This window comes from Anguilla anguilla, chromosome 10 (assembly GCF_013347855.1).
Source record: "Anguilla anguilla isolate fAngAng1 chromosome 10, fAngAng1.pri, whole genome shotgun sequence".
NCBI lineage: Eukaryota > Metazoa > Chordata > Actinopteri > Anguilliformes > Anguillidae > Anguilla > Anguilla anguilla.
In genome coordinates, this window is record NC_049210.1 from 45,983,828 (window position 1) to 46,003,860 (window position 20,033).

General features: G+C 48.4%; 2 protein-coding genes across 2 annotated transcripts; both read left to right on the plus strand.

Annotated features, from left to right (window-relative positions):
* The first annotated feature begins 220 nt into the window (after positions 1–220).
* me2 (malic enzyme 2, NAD(+)-dependent, mitochondrial) lies at positions 221–16,074 on the plus strand. Its single transcript, XM_035379798.1, has 15 exons — positions 221–398; positions 5,580–5,705; positions 8,220–8,353; positions 9,071–9,220; positions 9,325–9,400; positions 10,014–10,175; positions 10,718–10,931; positions 11,246–11,343; positions 11,943–12,056; positions 12,153–12,264; positions 12,513–12,655; positions 12,849–12,951; positions 13,128–13,198; positions 13,377–13,475; positions 13,732–16,074. Exons 2-15 carry the CDS (start codon positions 5,598–5,600, stop codon positions 13,894–13,896), a joined length of 1,749 nt encoding a protein of 582 aa, XP_035235689.1. The 5' UTR covers positions 221–398; positions 5,580–5,597; the 3' UTR covers positions 13,897–16,074.
* Positions 16,075–16,936: 862 nt separating this feature from the next.
* Positions 16,937–19,569, plus strand: elac1 (elaC ribonuclease Z 1). Its single transcript, XM_035379419.1, has 3 exons — positions 16,937–17,519; positions 17,990–18,469; positions 18,700–19,569. Exons 1-3 carry the CDS (start codon positions 17,363–17,365, stop codon positions 19,188–19,190), a joined length of 1,128 nt encoding a protein of 375 aa, XP_035235310.1. The 5' UTR covers positions 16,937–17,362; the 3' UTR covers positions 19,191–19,569.
* The last annotated feature ends 464 nt before the right edge of the window (positions 19,570–20,033 follow it).

Here is a 20,033-nt window from a genome sequence, read left to right on the forward strand (position 1 = left end):
CATTTTCAGTCAGAAGCTAACTCACATAAAAACAGTTAGCAGCATATTGCATGAAGGCACATGCAGTCTGCGTTGTTTTGCAATGAGGTTTACTCGTCTTACTGACGTATAATATCAACATAATATTTTTAAGCCATCATATTATACAGATACGGTAAACGCCGTGCTGCTGATGAGGCGTTGTGATTGGCTCAGCATCCCGACCCTCAGTTTGACATAAGCGGCTTGTCTTGCTGTCTTCTCAGTGAAGACAGCTGGCTGGGTAGCCAGCGAGTGTATGATCTTACGCCGTTTTACCAACGTATAATAAAATCGAAGCTATTAGAAATGAGTACATCATCGGTGGCCTAAGTAATAAGAAAAAAAGAGTCGCAGCATTTGTACATTAGACAACAGGGGTAAGTAAATCTTGGCTTACTAGCCACTAACGGTTATCAAAACTTTTAGCTATCGTGTTAACGTGCGTTCCTACGCATGGTTTTCTATAACGTTATCTGGGTAGATTTTTTCAGTTGAGACCTAATGTGAGCAATAATCGCTAGCCAAATTACCATATCTTCTCGCTGCGTAGTACCATATATGATTGTATGAATGTCTGTGAATAAAATGTCTTGGAAACTGACAAGATGTCTATAGAGGTATTTCTGCTGCTACGTTGTTGTAAGCCAGATGGCTGGCGGACGGTCTTTGTAGGGAGGACAATCGAAAAATTTATTTCCGGAAATTAGCATAAGTATTGTGATTAAAATACCAGTTTAGCCTTAAATTAACGTATTGTGAGCAGCGATCGTACATATATGGAATATTAATGTGATATATTGGCTGTTTTGTGGCCTTTTAGCTCGCACTTTCCCAAAATTCCATCAATGATAAGATCGGGACTCCGACGGCACCGAAAACCGATAGATTTCACTGAACATTCGACTGTTTACATTTATGGGGTTCTGAACGAGTGACATCATAATAACTCTTACTGGTTGATTTTACGCGGTCATTTATGGCAGTTGGTTCTCTCAGAATTCTGACTGAGAGCCAGGTCAGTATTTTCACTGGACACTTGATACATCCCGACTTATAACTTCAAAGTCCCAAGTCATTTGTGAATGGTTTAAATGGATTTTGAAAGTAGACACTTCATGCTACAAGCATGCTAAGGGATTTGAGTGTGCTGTGAAGTTTAGGTAGCAAACAACAAGGCTGAATCCTTCTGACGTAATTTACATAGCGACTATATGCTCAGATCGCCTAGTTTCACTCACTACGGCCAAGCGGAATCGATAAGCTTTCAGAAAATATATAACTTTTAAAGATTTAATTCAGTCTTCTACTGGGACTTTTGCTGTTTATCGAGGGTGTGACAGAAAATTTCGGTGCCGCTGACTATAATCGAATGTTTTTCACATTTACCGTTCGATTGACCAAGTACCATTCAAAGTATATTTTTATGGGTTAGTACTGTCAGATTGTGCTAGGTACTTCACATTAACCTTGTACAGCGATCAATAAAGGCTAACAGCACAGTACCACTTAATTCTAGTAACTTCTATCACCACTGTAATGAACTAAAAAAAGGTAACAAACGACCTTTTCTGTGAGAAATGTATTGTCAAGCTCACGCGCATACACTGCTGGCGACATTCTAAAGCTTCGTTTTGCCCTCCCTAGTCTTTGAATGACTGGCTAACTGTTCTTACCAGCAAAAGGTAATTCGATAACAGAACGATAGACTGGATTGGTGATTTCATTACATCCGCAGTTCTTGACGTTATAATAAACGACACTACGGGATAGCTTTATCTTCTCTAGCAAGACGGGTTCAAGTATTTTCATGAGGGAGCCTGATACCAAGACATCGTCCTCCGTGACGCCGGTGGCTAACTGTTAACGTTAGCTTGTTCGTTTGTAAGTTCATTTAAATGGTTAACAGGCGTAAGTCAACCGCGGATTGACTTTATAGGCATTTACTGCAGAAATGGCAGACCAAACAACGGCACAGTAGCTAATATTTCTAATATATCGCCCATAAAACTATCATAAATATGCACCTTTCGTCGACGTCGGTTTGCTGTGCGCGTACGGCAGGCGGTAACTTAGCCGTTTGACAGTTCGCTGGCGAGCGCTGTAGCTGCAGTGATGGGGAGCCTCGTGCATAAAACCATCAGCTAGATTTTAGTTGACCGGCAGTTTCATTTCCCGTTATATCTTGTGACTTATCGAAAAAAAAAAACGTTCTCAGATCTCTGGATCCAGGTTTCTACACTAACATTTTTAACAAGGAGCACATGCTGAATTTTTTTAGGAGCGTACTAATGTATTCAAATTAGCTAGTAGATATGCTCGTGTTATTTTTCCAGGTAGCACACGTCAGTTTTCGGGAGCAAATGCTCATATAATGGAAGCATTAGCGAGATCCATGTGGTCTGTAACACATTTAACATTAGACAACAATAAATTGTTTTGACAGCACGATTAACAACCATACATGCATGGCAACTAATAAAGCTAATAGTCTAAAAATGCCCTGCTATGTATCGCTGCCCTGGCCCAGCTAGTTATGTCCAAATAGGGTTTTATCCTCTGGTTTTATCCCCCTTTTCTCAGTGGACGCTTTGGAAAAAAAATCTATCACCAGGGCTTGAACTTTAAGAATGTCACTGTTGCCAAAAATAAACTGCTGTCATTTTGTTTTTAGGCTTGTAGCCTAGCTAGAGGTGAGAAGTCGCTGACCATGCAACACAAATAGTTCCGTACGGAGATAGCACACGTTTGTACTCAAAATTTTCGAGTTGTGCAACGAATTTACTTAATATAAGTAGAAACTGTATTCACATTGCTGTTGTTTAGGCCCAAAACATCAGATGCTCTTGATCTTTGCTCAATTTTAAGTCCTATTTATAATAATACGGTCCTGGAGAGGTTTACCCCAGTGATCTGTGCCAGTTCAGCCGCGCCAGATGACACCTGCTGATTAGGTATGACTAATGTTTGACAGAGTTATTATATTTCATACATTTACAGTACACTGGCATTCTGTGGGCCAAGCCTTGCTCTCTGTACCTGCTCTTTGGACTGCATAAAATGCAGTCTACGCAAACAGAATTTGAAGCGGGAGGCAGTTTTGCGCTCATTAGTGTACGTTTACATGGAGGCAACAGCACGTGGTGTCCGTTTGTGTGTGAGGTTCTGCCGCTGAACCGGTTTTGGCGCCTGCGAACCCACAGCCTACTCACACCAGAGACGTCACGGTGGAATTCTGTTTTTCCTTCCGCTGTAGCCTGTACATCCACACTTGTAGCAGCTCTTGGGGATGGTGAAGCCTGGCTCCAGAAGTGGAAGTCCACGCTGCCAGAACACTGCTTGGCATGTGATGAGTGAAGTAGTCCTGCAATAGAGAATCATTCCCATTATATTAAATTCAGCCTCTCAAACTTCAGTTCAGTCTGAGATGAGATTTCTGTGGTTGTCTCGGGGTTATCCGGTGTCCTACATCTTACTCAGGTGGCATTGTATCACTCATTACATTGTTACACCCTTGGGTGCAGAACTTTGGATAAAGACTGAAACCCATTATCTGTGACCCTGAGTGCCTCCTCTGTGCCACCTCCAGCTTGGATTACAGCTCTGAGATGGGGGCACTGAGGCAGGGCTCTATTGTGCTCACATTTTAGGAGCATTTAATCCTGAAAACTGGTAACCGGAAAGGTCATTTAGAAGCACATCTATGTACTAACTGTGATTGCACTTGTGTGCGCCTAAATTTTTAGACTTAGGAACACATGCGCTCCGTGGGGAAAATGTTAGCGTAGAGCTCTGCAGTGAGGGAGTCGTGGTTCCGTGGTTGTTTGCCCTGTGAGCAGCGATGCTGAGGCTGTGGAGGCGGAGTCGGAGGGTCGCAGGGCCAGACCCTGTCGTGGTGAAGGTGCCGCGTTGCTTTGGTGTGTGTGCGGTGTCCTCTGTGCCCCGTGGGGTGTGGGCAGCTGCGGCTGTGCCACATCTCGGGGCGATGAGGATTAATTTAGGTACAGGAGGGTGAGGGATGGGTGCGCACAGACAGATCTGCAGCTCCAGGGTTCCAGAGCAGGGCGGGGCACTTCATCATAACAAACTCATTTTTCAACAAAGGTCATGACCCTAATAAAGACAATTGTGGGTGCAGTGATTTAATACTAATTATCGTCCTGGAAAGCTGTTACACGTGCTTGTGCTTTGCTAGTAAATGGATTGATCTGTGCATTGAATTACGTTCAGGTTTAGCAGATGTATAGAATCTATTATAATTTGTCTCTTGCTCATACTAATTTTTGTCAGATCAGCCTAGTCACATTTAATAAAGTCTCGTCATAATAATGGAGTTATTGAGATGTTCCACAGGAAATAGTCATATTTCCTCTGAAAGTGGGTACAGCCGCGTTTCCTCTTATTTAAGGGAGCTACTTGCATGCACTCAGCGTTTTTCCTGCATAGAGGAATCTTCGGCGTGCACCAAGGCTAAATTTGCGAGCGCCAATGCGGAAAAAAATGGAAGACGGGAAATGGTTAAATGGGAACGATGACCCTACGGTGACCCTTTTCATGCCAGGAAAAACCCCGGCTGGATATGAAAATGTTCTTTTTGAGCAGTAGACCCAGCAGTTCTCATAACAGTTTCTTTTTTGTCAATACAGAATTATGCCTTTCTTTCATTTTCCAGCACGTTATTATTGATATTCTGAGTGCTTTGTTTTTGTATTTTTTTAATGTGCTACATTGATTTTGATAGTGTGCCTCTTGTTCCTTCCCAAAGGAAAGGGAAGTTATTTGCTTGAAGGGAGCACAACTGGGAAATTTCTCACTCACTGGCTGCACATGACAAGAAATTTAATTATGCTTCACATTCTTGGTGAGCTGGGCATTCAACTGCTTTATCGTTTCCTTGGTATTTTAAGTCTTTAAAGTAAGTGCTCCTCTTCAAGAAAAATGGGTAAAAATAAGGTTAAATATTTGTATTTGTGTTTTTACATACGTTGTGTTGTACTGCTGGCTTATGAAACTCCGCCCTCCGAATGCGAGCTGCACTCACTTCCTGCATGTGTGCTAGCACTAGCCTTTGGCACTGCTGCGAATTGAGATTAGTTTCTAAATGAATTATCAATGCGGGGGGGGGGGGGAGGGGGATGGTAATTCTTAACCTCTGTCTGGTTGTTTTCTCTTTCGTTTGCTCGTCCTGTTTTAAAGAGGATTACACAGATCTTCAGAGGCTCTTAATTTGCACATCTCACTCATGGCTGTGGACCATCTGTCAAATGAAGTATTGTACAAGCTCATGCTGGAGAACTTCTATTTCTCATGTGAAGTGCAATTTGGATTTTGTGTACCTTTTATCATTTTAATGATTTGTCGAAACTCACACCTGTTCTGGTAGTTTTTGGCAAAACCATGCATCTGCTTACTAGAACAGCGGTCTCTAACTCATACTTTCACGCAGCGGCCCTCCAGGATCAGGGTTTGAGGGACACCGGTCTGGGATATACGAGCCTCGCCTGCACATTGATATCGTGACATCACGTGACTTTGTGTCCTCTCGTGACCTCTGACCCCAGATCCGGCTGCGGTGAGCCATGCTGTCCAGACTGCGCGCGGCGGCGCGGCCGTGCGTCGGCGTGTGCCGCTGGGCGCACACCAAGGAGAAGGGCAAGCCGCTGATGCTCAACCCGCGCACCAACAAGGTAAGGGCCCTCCTGGCCAGGGAGCCTGCTTCACCCTCTGAGGAGCAGAGTCCTTTTGGAATGTTCTTTCGGAATTCTAACTCAGTGTTCTAGAACCCCACTGCTTTCAGTCACCAGCAGTGACGGCGGTCAGAGTTAGAATGGACCTTGCTCCATTCGGTGCAGTCGTACCACTTGCCCTTGAAACAAGGAGAGGGAGGCGGGGTCAGCTGTGGAATTCTGGGAGCTTTGTGGTCCTCGTCCCCCGCGTCGGATGGAACGGCTGAACTCTGGACCTTGGAAAGCTGGAGGACAGCTGGTGCACCCGGCGCACAGACGAGCTTCCCTGCCACCACCAGGCGCCCCGGAACGTTCCCTCACAGCGCCTCGCTCCCCCGGGGTCATTTTATCACCAGCCCCCCCCCGCCAGAAAGACCAGCTGCCCCCCTGTCTCCAGCTCCTCGTCCAGTGTTGTGAAAATGTAAATTTGGTCGCTGAATGTGCGGTGTGGAGAGGGTCACGTGGAGAAACCAGGACTGTTTTATCACCACACCCCCCCCGCCCCCCCTTGCCATAAAGGCCAGCTGCCCCCCTGTCTCCAGCTCCCCGTCCCGCGTTGTGAAAATGTAAATTCGGTTGGTCGAATATGCGGTGTGGAGAGAGGTCACCCACACAACAGCTGCTGGCCTTGCCTTTGCATCTAATCTGACCATCAGTGCACCAGTCTTAAGTTTTGATTGCAACAGCTCAGAAATTTAACAGGAAAAAAGGTCTGAAGTGTCTCCTCTCAGTGGCTGTTATGTAAACAGCTGATAAACGGCTATTTTCAGCAGTCGTTCCGATGATAATGCTTTTCTCGTAAACATGTATTCCCGTGCTCCTTATTCCTCTCATCTGTGGAAGTCAGACCTTTGAGTCTGTTCAGGATGACTGTGCAGTGTGCGGGTCATTCCTCTGACATGTGTGCTGCAAATGATTCACGTGTGTTACCGTGGAGATGTGCGCTTCTGATGCGTGCGCCAGGCAACGGTTTGTAGTCATCGATGTGGTCATAGGCACTGGGGTTTCCGTCATCCGGTGTGATTGGTCATATTCGGCCCTCTCAAGTGTCTCTGAGCCAATCACATTAGACCGGACAGCCAGCATTCAGTGACAAATGACTGGGCTGGACCATAAGTAAATAGTGCTGTACATTCCTACAGTGCGTGACAGTGTGTCAGCGGCATGCTTGGGGTTGGGGATGAAAGCAGCTTTCTCAGTTTCCCTGGTTAGACCCCCGTCATGGTGCCCCCTCCCTCTGGGACAAACAAACGTGCTCCATGTGTATTCAGGGGCCCTGTACAGAAACCCCCCCCCCCCATTTCCCCAGTTTATCACAGATGACATCATCAGTGTCCTCAACAAGAAAAGCCTAAATGCGCTGAGCCACCCCCCCCCCCCCCCTCCGTTTGGGTTCTCCAGAGGGGTGTTTCTCAAGAGAATGGCTGTTATTGGTGCTGAGTCACACACCCTCCTTCCCTCCCTCCATCCCAGCTCACACACTCCTCCTTTCTTCCCCCTCTCTATCCCAGCTCACACACTCCTCCTTCCTTCCCCCTCTCCAGCCCAGCTCACACACTCCTCCTTCCTTCCTTCCCCCTCTCCAGCCCAGCTGTGGTTCTCCACGCGTGACCCAGGGATTCTGTTACGAAAGTGAAGAGCAGGTTTTGGATTTCACACATGCCTGTAGGTGCTATGGCCTGAGAGGCACGTGTGTTCACACGGACGCTGCGTGTGCGTACAAATGCGCGGGATGTGGTGAGGGAAGCTCGCGGTAGACGGAATGCTCAAATTATCACCACGCGATGACTCATGGATTTCTGGGACAATCATTTAAGCATCAGTGTCACTTCGCGTACAATAAGGACAAATCCGTATTCTTAAATGAAGATCTCTTTGCTGGGGGGCATTATTTGTCCAGCCCAAAACCGCTTGACCTGCTGGAGAACGGAGCTCTGGCTGGTTCGAGTCTCTGGGGGGGGAACACAAACTCCTTGACCATGCTTGGGTGACAACTCATTTAAAAAGGGGGCCAACTAACAGGTCTCAAAGCGTACCAAAATCGCTTGGGCCCGGCTGCGGTGGTGTCCCGAGTGTGTCCAGTACAAACCGGCGTGGGTCTTACCCGTCCAGCGGCCAGTCTGCGTCTGCTCGGTCCAGCCGAGTCGGCCTGTCCCCCAGAGAAACACTGACCCCACTGTCGCTTTAGCCAGGCCAGGACAGCTCCTGGTGAAGGCCCCGCTCGGTATGGCTGTCCTCCAGCACCGCTAACATCGTTAGCAGCGCTGCCTGTGGTTCGGCTTTCTGAAAATCACAATCAAATTCAGAATGGTGGGAAGCAACTTGCAAATATTGGCAAACTGTACCCCGATACATCAGCAAAAATGAATAATTTGTAAACTCTCTCTCTCTCTCCCTCTGCCTTTCACTTGCTCTCACTCTCTTCCTCTCACACCCCCCTCCCTCCTCCCTCGCTCTTTTCCTCTCTCTCTCCAGGGCATGGCCTTTTCCCTGAAGGAGAGGCAGATTCTGGGACTGCACGGGCTGCTGCCCCCCAAGATCGAGACGCAGGACATCCAGGCCCTGCGCTTCCAGAGGAACCTGGACAAAATGACCGACCCCCTGGAGAAGTGAGGCCCCCCCCCCCCCACATTGGAGAGCAGCTTGTCTCAAATAACACTTCCGCTATTTATAGGCCAACTGGTTTTTTTAAGCAGCTGTGTACAGTGAGCAGTTTTCCCATTCATAAGGTCCTCGGTTCAGATTTCCAGCAGAAGTCCTGCTAACACACAAAACGTCCTCACAATGTAGCTGCCGTGTCAGGGAAACGGTGTAGCATTGACAACACGTTCCGGCAGCATTATGAGAACGTTTTGGGTTAGCAGGGATGTAATGGAATGTAAAAAATGCTACATTTGTATTCATAGTATGCTAACGTGTCGTGAGAGAGACGCCCGGTCGTGTTCGTTTCCCTGCAGCACTGCGGATGCCTCAGGTGCTGTGGAGGGTGGTGTGCAGTTTAATCTGGGTCAGAGAATCAGCTGTTCAGTGCTTGCGTTAGATTTCGCTCTGAAAGCACGCCATTCTCAACGTAGCAGTGTACGTAGCGACAGCCAGCTTGAGACCAAAGACTTCCCATTCATGCCTTTCATTTAATCTCTTTTCCAGGCAATCTAATTAATATCTGTGTTTTAGTAAAGAAGGTTAGTGTTAGTGTGCTTGGCTAATAAAAATGAATAGCGTTAATCCAGCTAGCAGGCTAGCTGGAGAATGGTAACAGTCAGTTAGTTAATGCTAAATAAAACAAATAAAAATATAACAGGGAATTGCTTTTGCTGTGTTTCCAGGTACGTCTACCTGATGGGGATTCAGGAGCGTAACGAGCGGTTGTTCTACCGCGTGCTGATGGAGGACATCGAGAAGCTGATGCCCATAGTGTACACGCCCACAGTGGGCCTGGCCTGCACGCAGTACGGCCACATCTTCCGCCGGCCCAAGTAAGCCCCGCCCCCCGTCACAGGCCCCGACTCCACCCCCGAACCACGTGACGTCACGCGCCGCGCGTTTCCTGTGTCTGACCGACGCCTCGCTTCGTCCGCAGGGGCCTGTTCATATCCATCCTGGACCGCGGCCACGTCCGCTCCATCCTGGACAACTGGCCGGAGAGCAACGTGAAGGTGGGTCCGGACGGGGGGACGGGGGGACGGGGGGAGGTGCTGGAGGTCTCATCACTCCACAGGCTGCTGCTGGCTTGCAACTACAGTCCAATGACCAGGCTGATAGCGGTTTTTAAAATGTTTTTAATTAAGTCACTGCTCTCTCTCACGTGGGTTTGCAGAGCGTTGGGGGGGGTTTTGGTTTCGGGTCACTGAGTGCAAAGCGGAACAGACAATGCCCTCCTGAGGGCTGAATTTGTTTGTGGGTTTGTGGGTCAGATCTATCCATGGGGAAGACTGCAGACCGAATGTAAGCTAGGCTCTAGTGGACCGTGAACATTGTCCTCGTATGTTTAAAAATAATTGCGTCGTTGGTTCAGAGAACACACTCTTTTTGTCATTAATGAGGCCTTTGTGTTCACAGAGCATTTGCTTCCTGTTTCTGTCTTAGTTTTGTAAATTACATGTAAATTACAAATTGTGCAATATAAATAAAATTTGATTGACAGCTTGAAAAATCAAATGAAAATAATGACTTAGCACTGAGACCATGTTTGGGCCTCTCAGCCCGTCACAGTAAACGCGTTCTTAAGAGTACTAATCCCGCGTGCGGTTCGGTTTGGCTCCGGCGCAGGCGGTGGTGGTGACGGACGGCGAGCGGATCCTGGGCCTGGGGGACCTCGGGGTGTACGGCATGGGCATCCCCGTGGGCAAGCTCTGCCTGTACACGGCCTGCGCTGGCATTCGGCCCGAGAGCTGCCTGCCCGTCTGCATCGACGTGGGCACCGACAACGAGGTGAGCGCAGACAGACACACACAAACACTCTCTCTCTCTTACACACACACCCACTCTCTCTCTCTCACGCACACACACACACACTTTAGCGAGCTGCTATAGGCTTGCGATGCTCACTAATGGACATGACGCCCTTCAGTCTGCATTAACGTTTACTCCTGCCAGTCTGAAGGTGTTCAGCTGTGGCTGGGAACAGTAATAAAATATCCCCCCATCGCCTAGTGCTCTTATCTTCTCTACAGCTCATTACGGGCTGAATGTTATCTATATGTATTCTGGGTAAGCGTTTTGGTTCTTTGTTGGCATAGATAGCTGTTGAGTGAGGTGTGCTTTGCTAGGGCTGGAGTGAAAACCTACAGGACAGTAGAGATCTCCAGGAACAGGGTTGGGCAGCCCTGTTATACATAGTCACTCAGAAGAATAGGTTCCAAGTCTCAGTGTGAGTTGCTGTGGATCAGAGCCTCTGCTAAGTGAGTGTAATGGAATGTGCTGTAGAGTTCCGTAACCCCGGCCCTCTCCCCCCCCCCCCCGCCCCCTCGCAGACGCTGCTGAAGGACCCCTTCTACATGGGCCTGTACCAGAAGCGCGACCGCTCGCAGCTCTACGACGACCTGATCGACGAGTTCATGGAGGCGGTGGTGCAGAAGTACGGTCAGAGCACGCTCATCCAGTTCGAGGACTTCGGGAACCACAACGCCTTCCGCTTCCTGCGCAAGTACCGCGAGAAGTACTGCACCTTCAACGATGACATCCAAGGTCAGAGGTCACGCTCGCTGGAGGCTGCACTGCAGCCTGCCACACAGCCACACGTACACAGATATTGAACAGGGCTACTGTACAAACGGGCTGTCATTTTGCAAAGAGCTGTAAATAATCCCACGTGTTCTGGCAGAGAAATGGGACACCTTCCAGCAGAACTGCTTCCTAACTGTCTGCCAAACAGAAATGTGTTGGAAATTCTGCAGCAGCAGAAAGACAAACACGTGGAAATGTAATGACATCCGCAGACACCCGCGTGCACACAGGGAGGCGTAATTAGACGTGTCGCGCTGCGTTTGCTTTGTGTTCAGGGACCGCGTCTGTGGCTCTGGCTGGGCTGCTGGCTGCACAGAGGGCCATTGGGAAGCCCATCAGCGAACACAGAGTCCTCTTCCTGGGGGCTGGAGAGGTACACACGCCCTGTAACTGTCATTACCTACCCTATACATGCACCCTAGTACACCCGTCTGTCATTATATACCCTGTACACACACCCTGTAACTGTCATTATATACCATGTACACACGCCCTGTAACTGTCATTATACACCCTGTACACACGCCCTGTAACTGTCATTATATACCCTGTACACACGACCTGTAACTGTCATTATACACCCTGTACACACATCCTGTAACTGTCATTATACGCCCTGTACACACACCCTGTAACTGTCATTATATACCCTGTACACACACCCTGTAACTGTCATTATATACCCTGTACATAATAGCTCTGTAACTGTCATTACCTACCCTATACATGCAGCCTATTACACCCGTCTGTCATTATATACCCTGTACACACACCCTGTAACTGTCATTATATACCCTGTACACACACGCTGTAACTGTCATTATATACCCTGTACACACACCCTGTAACTCATTATACACCCTGTACACACGCCCTGTAACTGTCATTATATACCCTGTACACACACCCTGTAACTGTCATTATATACCCTGTACACACACCCTGTAACTGTGCGATTGACACTTTCTACAGGCCGCCCTGGGTATCGCCAACTTGATCGTCATGGCAATGATGGAGGGGGGCACGTCACAGGCCGATGCCAGGAAGAAGATCTGGATGTTCGACAAGTACGGCCTGCTGGTGCAGGTGAGCGTCAGCGGGGGAGGGGGAGGGGCTGACGATGCTGACCCCGCCCCTTAGCCTGCAGCTGACCCCACTCTGTTTGTGTGTGTGTGTCCGTAGGGTCGAGAACAGGCAACGGACAGCAACCAGGAGGCGTTTGTGCACCCCGGCCCGGGCGATGTTCAGAGCTTCCTGGACGCCGTCAACGTAATCAAACCGACCGCCATCATCGGTGAGGAACCCGACGCGCCGCCACGCTGTCGTTCTCTGGCGTGCTGGGTAGTCTCCCCCTCCCATCAACTGTGATTCATACAGACTGAATATTGATTGACTGCTGATCGTACTTTTATATACTCTATACTGTAGCTATTGCCATGTCCCAAAACAAACGCCACCGTCTGTGTTGTGTGGCAGTGAAGGATCTTGAGTCTCTTTTCTGCCTGTGGCCTGATCTTTGTCCTTTGTCCCGCTCATTCACAGGTGTGTCCGGGGCCGGCCGACTCTTCACCAAGGAAGTGCTCACAGCCATGGGCTCTCTGAACGAGCGGCCAATCATCTTCGCCCTGAGCAACCCCACAACCAAGGCCGAGTGCTCTGCGGAAGATGCCTATACGTTCACACAGGTAAACACACACATGTACACACACACTCTCCCTCTCACACACACTCTCACACACACACGTACACACACACACTCTCCCTCTCACACACACACACACACACACACACACGGGCATACCCCTGCGTACCGGGCACACCTGTCAGGCCAGGTGCACGCCCGCACGCTAACCCTCGCCTCCCGTGCTTTGCATTTAGGGGCGGTGCCTGTTTGCGAGCGGAAGCCCGTTTGGCCCCGTAACCCTTAGCGACGGGCGCACTCTCACACCTGGACAGGGCAACAACGCCTACATCTTCCCCGGTGAGAGAGGCCTTCTGGCTGTTTGACTGTCATTTGTGATAACGTGTTTCCTGTATTCTGCATGTGGTGAAATGTGTCAAAATGTAGCCGTTTTGAGGCTGACGCTTCTTTCTACTGCGAGCGTGAATGTAGCCGTTCTGAGGCTGATTAGCTGAGTGGGCTGTTGTGTGTCACAGGGGTGGCTCTGGCTGTGATCCTCAGTGGTGTCAGACACATCAGCGACACGGTCTTCCTGGAGGCCGCCAAGGTCAGTGCACCATGTGGTCCTCACTCTCTCTGGAGCATTAAAACGTGTGTGTTCAGGAGGGGGGGTGTGTGCGTGTGTGTCTCTGTCTGTTTCTGTCTTTCTCTCTCCTTCTGCCTCTCTCTCTCACTCTCTGCATGTCACATGACACAGTACTCTTACTCTCTCTGACTGCACGCAGACGCTGGCGGGGCAGCTGACGGATGAGGACCTGAGTCAGGGCCGGCTGTACCCTCCTCTGTCCAACATCCGGGAGGTGTCCATCCACATGGCTGTCAAGGTCAGCATTGGGCTCCCACGGTCAGGGAGCCCCGCCTCCTCCGGTCTCACCAGCAGGAGGGGGCGGGGCTAGTGTGGAAAGGAACCGTGAACAGGTCCTGTTGTGTGTGCTGTAATGCTAGCCCCACCCACTCTAGTGTCACCAGCAGGAGTAGGCGGGGCTAGTGTGGAAAGGAACTGTGAATGTATCCAGTGTGTGTGCTGTAACCCTAGGCCCCTTCTCCTTAGTAACTCCGCCCCTTTCGCTCCACTGGCAGGTGGCGCAGTACCTGTACGCCAAAGGCATGGCCTTCCACTACCCAGAGCCCCTGGACAAGGACAGCTACGTCAGGGCCACCGTGTGGGACACCCACTACGACTCCTTCCTGCCCGACGTCTTCGACTGGCCCACCCAGGCCCAAACGCCCCCCAACATCGAGTAGAGGGTCCGAACGGGGGGAGGAGGCTCCAGAATAAGCAGGGAAAAAAGGAGTAGTAGAAGAGGGGGATGGGTGGGAAGGAGAAAGGGAAAGAGGGGAGAAGGATCTACGGAGTAGCTTTGTTGCTATGATACACTCACTTGGGCTAGCCATAGAACAAGGGCCTATGAAGTCCATGACCACTCCTGTTTTTTTTGTTGCCATAGTTACTTTGCCATAGTTTGTGTTGTTGGTGTCAACCTTCTGTAACTGTAAACACTGCTGATGTTGTGTTGGAGAATAACTCCTCTATTTTGCCCCTTTTTGGTTTTTACGTTAAAATGTTTCACATTAGGGATGTGACCTTAATCGCACCTGAAGGGAAAGACGTTCGTCCCGTAACACCACTCCAGCCGTAAGGTCCCTTACATCGCGTGGAAAAAGACGTTTTTAATTATTTGTGTTGAAAAACTGAATTCACATCGTTGTGCATTTTGTGTTCAAAGATTAATATCTTAGAATATTTTATCCTGTGTTGTGCCTCTGGTGAAGCAACTGACAGAAAGAGTAAGTTGGAGAGGGACCTAGATTCCCTCTGCTTATTGGTTGTGTTATGAAGCTGAGACCCTGTATTCCCTAAATGTACAGCAGTGGGATATTCCCCCTCTCAGTCCGCATGCAGGCAGTTCTGATTACGCAAAGGGCATGTGGACAGCGTTCCTTATTAATGCACTTATCTCAGATAACCTGATGTGTGAAGTGCAGGCCCATGTGCAGGGCTAGGGCTTGAAGAATGGCGCGTGTGTGTGTGTGTGTGTGAAACGCCACCCTGTTTTAATGAGACCCTAATACAGTGCATTTTTATGATTGATCTGTGACCGTTGTGACTCTGTGACCCTCTTTGTTGCCGCAGAAACAAATGGATGATTAACAGTCCCGGAAGCATTATTGCGAGCAGTGTCTCAAATAGCTACCATTTAAAGACCCTTCTGTCTGAACACAAATACACAAGGAATGACTTTCCATGCGTCTCTTCCTGTTCGTTACTTTCACGGTTAAACTTGACTCACTTCTGCATAGTTCTGTGATGCGTATAACTGAACTGTTCAATCTAGATGTGTCCATATTGCAGCTATTTTATTTGTTTGAGTCGATGTACTGACCTAGGTTATTCAAATGTACACAAAACGCACAAGGTAAAGAGTTAACTGTCACGTGAAGCACTTCACACTAATATAGCATTGGTGATTATAGTGTCCTATTGTTATAGAAATAAAAAATAAACTGCTTTGTGATATCATAGGGCTCATGATGGCTGCAGTTCCACACCGCACAGCCTGTTCCAGCTTCTGCCTCTTAAATGCTTTTTCTTGCGTGTACTTTCTGAAGTACCTTTGTTGCCATCCAAAGTCACCATTCACAGAGCTCAATTCCTCTCTCTTGGCACTTAAATGATAATTTTATTCAATTAATTTTCTGTGGGGTGAAGGAGCGATTTTTAAAAAAATCATTAGACCCCATCACCTTAAATTTTGCTTCTGAAGTTTGCAGAATGAGTGAGTAATAAATATTGATCAAATGGATAAACATGATCAAATGGATGAGCCAGGATTGACCTTATCTCCATTTATTACATTTGTTCCACACTGTTTCGGTCCCTTCGCAGTTTTTTTCATATGTATCCCTCTCCTGTCAGATGGCATGTGGACCATAGCACTGTGGATTCATGGTTGGAGAGTGAATTGGCCTGCGCAAATTCACAGATCTCTAACCAGCACCATCAGTGGGGTGGACCAATATGACTAGAGTTGAATCGAATCTTTTGACTCAGCTGAGCCCTGTCAGACATAAGGGCTTAAGATGTTTTGGTAAACGTCCCATTCGTAAGACCACCCTGCTAACGTGGATATGTTGTGATGTCTCATGTAGATTTATTATTATTATTATTATTATTATTATTATTATTATTGTGCCTGCTGCAGTTTTACTGTAAGTGCCCTGACAGCTCTGTGGTATTGAACCTCCCTGTCTCCTGACTCCCCTCTCGAACCCGCGGCAGTGTGCTGTGCGTTTGTCCGGTGTGTTCCTGGAGCTTATTTCTGTGACGCGCTGTTGCCTTGGCGTACGAACGCCCAGATCAGTGAATGTGTTTGTTCCAGTCCTCTGTGTGTAAAAGTGCTGAATTAAAACTTTAGTTTTACACTTTCCGTCTCCCGTGTCTTCTGCATTTGAGCATTTATTCCTGTCCATTTTTGTTACTGTGCATCGAGTACTACGTTTCCTTAATTTATAAATGTCACTCATTTTTACGAAGCAGAGTCTAGATAAAGGTTGATTTGCAATGTTTCTCATAAAACAAACCTAATTTCATAGACTGGGTTCATGAATTTTAATCAGGCTGGTTTCCTCAGACTTAGCGTGGCTGTGCAGTTTGATGTGATGGGTTTGCATTTCAAACAGTTGCCCAGCTGCACCTACTAAGATGCCACTTCCTGAAACGCTGGCCTGTATCTCTTTGTAAAAGTCCTCCCTTTAGAATCTTGAGCTTGAATCTTGAATCCAGAAGCTTGAGGACTCTCAGGGGAAGGGCATTTGCATCACAGTGGATCTTTAAGATGTTTTATGGCAAAGCTCCTTACCTCACGTCACGATAGAAGCAAACAGCTCCATGGTCCCATTCTCACTTCGCTGCAGGTGAAGCTGGCCCCAGTTTGCAATTTATTGCAGTACATTGCCTCCAACTAAACTAAGAAAAGATAATAGAAGAGAGAAAATCCATTAGTTCTTAACTGAATTCTACAGAGGGTCATACTTGGCTCCCTGTATACAGACATGATAACAGTATGCCCAAATCCAATAATGGGTCCCTATTAATACATATGTCTTATTTTATTGTGATTCCTGCAACCACACTGTGCAGTGTTTTTGATGATGCAACAGTCCTGTAAGTGATAGTCCACGTTCGTGTGGATTTATTCTATTGAGGTGGAAATCTCCTTTTCAAAGAACCACGGTCCACTGTAGTGCAACCTCCTGTGCAGTAGGTGGCAGCAGTGTATACACAAGTCTGTTATTAACTATGCAGGACAGCAGCTCTACATGATGCGCAGAATTACTTACAATTTTGTAAATTATTTGTTTAGATGCTGACTAGTTTAGATAGTAATACCATTCAAACCGTAATTATACAGCATGGAGTAAGCCACCAAACAGATGCTAACTTCCAGGCTGGCTTACGGGAGGTTTAGTTTGCTTGCTAACATGCTAAGGCACAGAATAGTTGGCCAACGACTTCAGTTCTGGAAGATTTTCTCAACGTGTCTTGCGTGCATAGATTCGTTTAAACTGGCTTGCTAGATTGTTAGTAAAATAGCTGGCAGGCTATCCAATAACCTGAGAAACGCTGGCCAGCAAGACGTATCTGACGATGTGGCTAATTTGCAGATGATATCGCTAGTTTTATAGCGAAGTTACAGCGCTTGTTAAAATCATGACTATGGACCTGACGTTCCTAGGTACGGGTTCAGCATACCCGTCTCCGCACCGTGGAGCCTCAGCTCTCGTTCTCCGGACCGAGGGAGACTGCTGGCTCTTCGACTGCGGAGAAGGGACGCAAACGCAGCTGATGAAAAGTCAGCTTAAAGCCAGTGAGTTCCTCTTCGCCGTTTTCTGTCGTATATGCTGTTTGTGTTAAATACCTTTACTTTGTTCAGCTGTGGTTAGCGATTAAAAGTGCTCTAATTTGGTCAGACCAGAAACAAGTGTCGCTATACGTACCGTTAACCTTGGTCCACAATTCTGACACTAACATGTAACGTTGTGTTCTTCCAATTGCTGGGTGCACACACCTGATTCTACTAATCAACGTGCTTAGCAAGGACTCTAGTGGTTGATTAGAATCAGGTGTGTGCACCCACACTGGCCCTTTCTGGATAAGACTGGGGACCCCAGCTCTAAAACATGAAAAGCACATAATTAAGAAAATTAACAGCTTGTTAAAATTCTGGGATTGCAGATGAGGTTGGAATGAAAAGCAGCATACACTGTGGTCCCCCAGGACCGAATTTGAGAACCACTGCACTGGATGATGCTATTGCTGTATTCGCTTGTCCTTCAGGTCGGATCACCAAGGTGTTCATCACTCACTTGCATGGCGACCACCTCTTTGGACTTCCGGGGTTGCTGTGCACCGTCAGTCTCAACCTCAGCCCTTCCCCCGCACAGCCTCCCGCGTGCGTGGACATCTACGGCCCCCGGGGCCTGAGGCACTTCCTGCGCGTGGCCCTGAGTGTGTCGGGCTCCCAGCTGCTCTTCCCCTACGCCGTGCACGAGCTGGAGCCCACCGCGGACCAGTGCCCGCCCGAGAGCCAGCCGGCCGCCGCGCCGGACTGCTCCGTCGGCGGGAGCCTGCACCCGCAGGAGCGCCCCGGCCGGACCATCCCGCTGGACGCCGCCCGCGACCGCTACGCCCTCCTGGAGGACGAGCGCTTCGTTGTGGAGGCTTTCCGCCTGTTTCACCGCCTGCCGTCGTTCGGGTTCGCCGTGCAGGAGCGGGACCGGCCCGGGCGGCTGAACACGCAGCTGCTGCGGGATCTGGGTAATCGTGTTCTCCACCCACTTTTAATAAAAACTTTACTGTACTGACCCTGCCTTGGCAATTTCAGAAAATGTTCTGTTTTCTTTCTGGGAATATTGGTCAACAGGAGGCATAAAAAGTTATTAACTGAGATAGGTAAAGCTTGAAACACTAGTTCAGATGAAGTTGTTGGATTTGTTGTGTTCAGGGTCAGGCTTTTTTTAATCCAGACACCCTGTCGCCTGTTTTAGGGGTGAAGCCCGGGCCAGTCTACGGTCGGCTGAAGGGGGGCGAGGCGGTGACGCTGGAGAGCGGGCGCGTGCTGACCCCGGAGGAGGTGCTGGAGGAGGCCGTCCCGGGCCGGAAGGTGTGCGTGCTGGGCGACTGCAGCGCGCTGGTGGGGGAGGGGCCGCTGCGGGCGTGCCGGGACGCGGACGTGCTGGTGCACGAGGCCACGCTGGCGGACGGGCACAGGGAGCGGGCGGTGGAGCACGGGCACAGCACGCCCGCCATGGCCGCTGCCGTGGCGAGGGCCTGCCAGGCGCGCAAGCTGGTGCTCTACCACTTCAGCCAGCGGTACAGACCGCTCAGCCTGCGCGTGGAGGGCGACGGCGACGGCGACGACGACGACGTGGTGGAACTGAGGAGGCAGGCCGAGGAGGCGCTGCGGGACGCGGGCACGGAGGTGGTCTTGGCGGACGACTTCCTCACCATACCCATCCCCATCAAGAGGCTCCGCTGAGGGCAGGCGGTCCTGGGCTTCTGAGAACTCGTGTCTTAAGTGATTCCGGTGCATTCTCTTAATTAAAATAAAATGTTATGTCTATGAGATCTAACTTACATTTTCTTCATAAAAATTTTATTGTGGCACACCCATAATATTATCTAATTATAACTATCTGGAAATATGTTCAGTGTAAAACAATGGTCCAAAAGTAAAACAGAAAATGGCAAAAAAAAAAAATCATCAAGCAGTGACTCGTACATGTTACATATCTAGTTCTCACACATTGCTATCCAGCATAAACCTGAAACATTAAGGCCACAAAGGTAGGCCTAATACTGCAACATTGGACACAGTCTTGCGCCCCGCAAGAAAATAAATAAACACGCAAACTGTAGACCAGTCGTTATATTGAGCTTTTTTTCCATCAGGAGAAACGATTTCAGGACCATTATAATCTTGTAACCAAGTTCTCGGCCACCACTTGAAGTACATTTGCACCGAAATCAGAATAGTGTTATCAGAGGATGAAGATGGGAACGGTTGAATATTACATGGTAGCTGAAGGCTCTAAACAGTGGAATGGGATTTGTAATCATATTCATGTTATTTTAATGTGTACATTTTAATGTAAACCACCTCAGGAAAGCCTAGATATTATTTAAATCCAAATCGACATCGAAATAGTAAACAAGGCTAACAAACCGTTTGGTCTTAAATGTATTGACATGACTAGTTAACCTTGCTGTTGTTACAGTCAATGATAAAAACAAAAAATAAAGCTATCACGTTAAAATGGTTTTTATCATTTTAATAACTATGTATCTGAAAAACATAGTTACACGCTGTTCTGATGTCAGC

Bases quoted from the DNA above. Each gene is read 5' to 3' on its own strand.
- me2 (XM_035379798.1), top strand. From the start codon at position 5,598: ATGCTGTCCAGACTGCGCGCGGCGGCGCGGCCGTGCGTCGGCGTGTGC. The intron at 10,932-11,245 runs GTCAGAGGTCAC...CTTTGTGTTCAG, and splicing joins CTTCAACGATGACATCCAAG to GGACCGCGTCTGTGGCTCTG. The intron at 13,199-13,376 runs GTCAGTGCACCA...GACTGCACGCAG, and splicing joins TCTTCCTGGAGGCCGCCAAG to ACGCTGGCGGGGCAGCTGAC.
- elac1 (XM_035379419.1), top strand. From the start codon at position 17,363: ATGACTATGGACCTGACGTTCCTAGGTACGGGTTCAGCATACCCGTCT. The intron at 17,520-17,989 runs GTGAGTTCCTCT...CTTGTCCTTCAG, and splicing joins GAAAAGTCAGCTTAAAGCCA to GTCGGATCACCAAGGTGTTC. The intron at 18,470-18,699 runs GTAATCGTGTTC...CGCCTGTTTTAG, and splicing joins GCAGCTGCTGCGGGATCTGG to GGGTGAAGCCCGGGCCAGTC.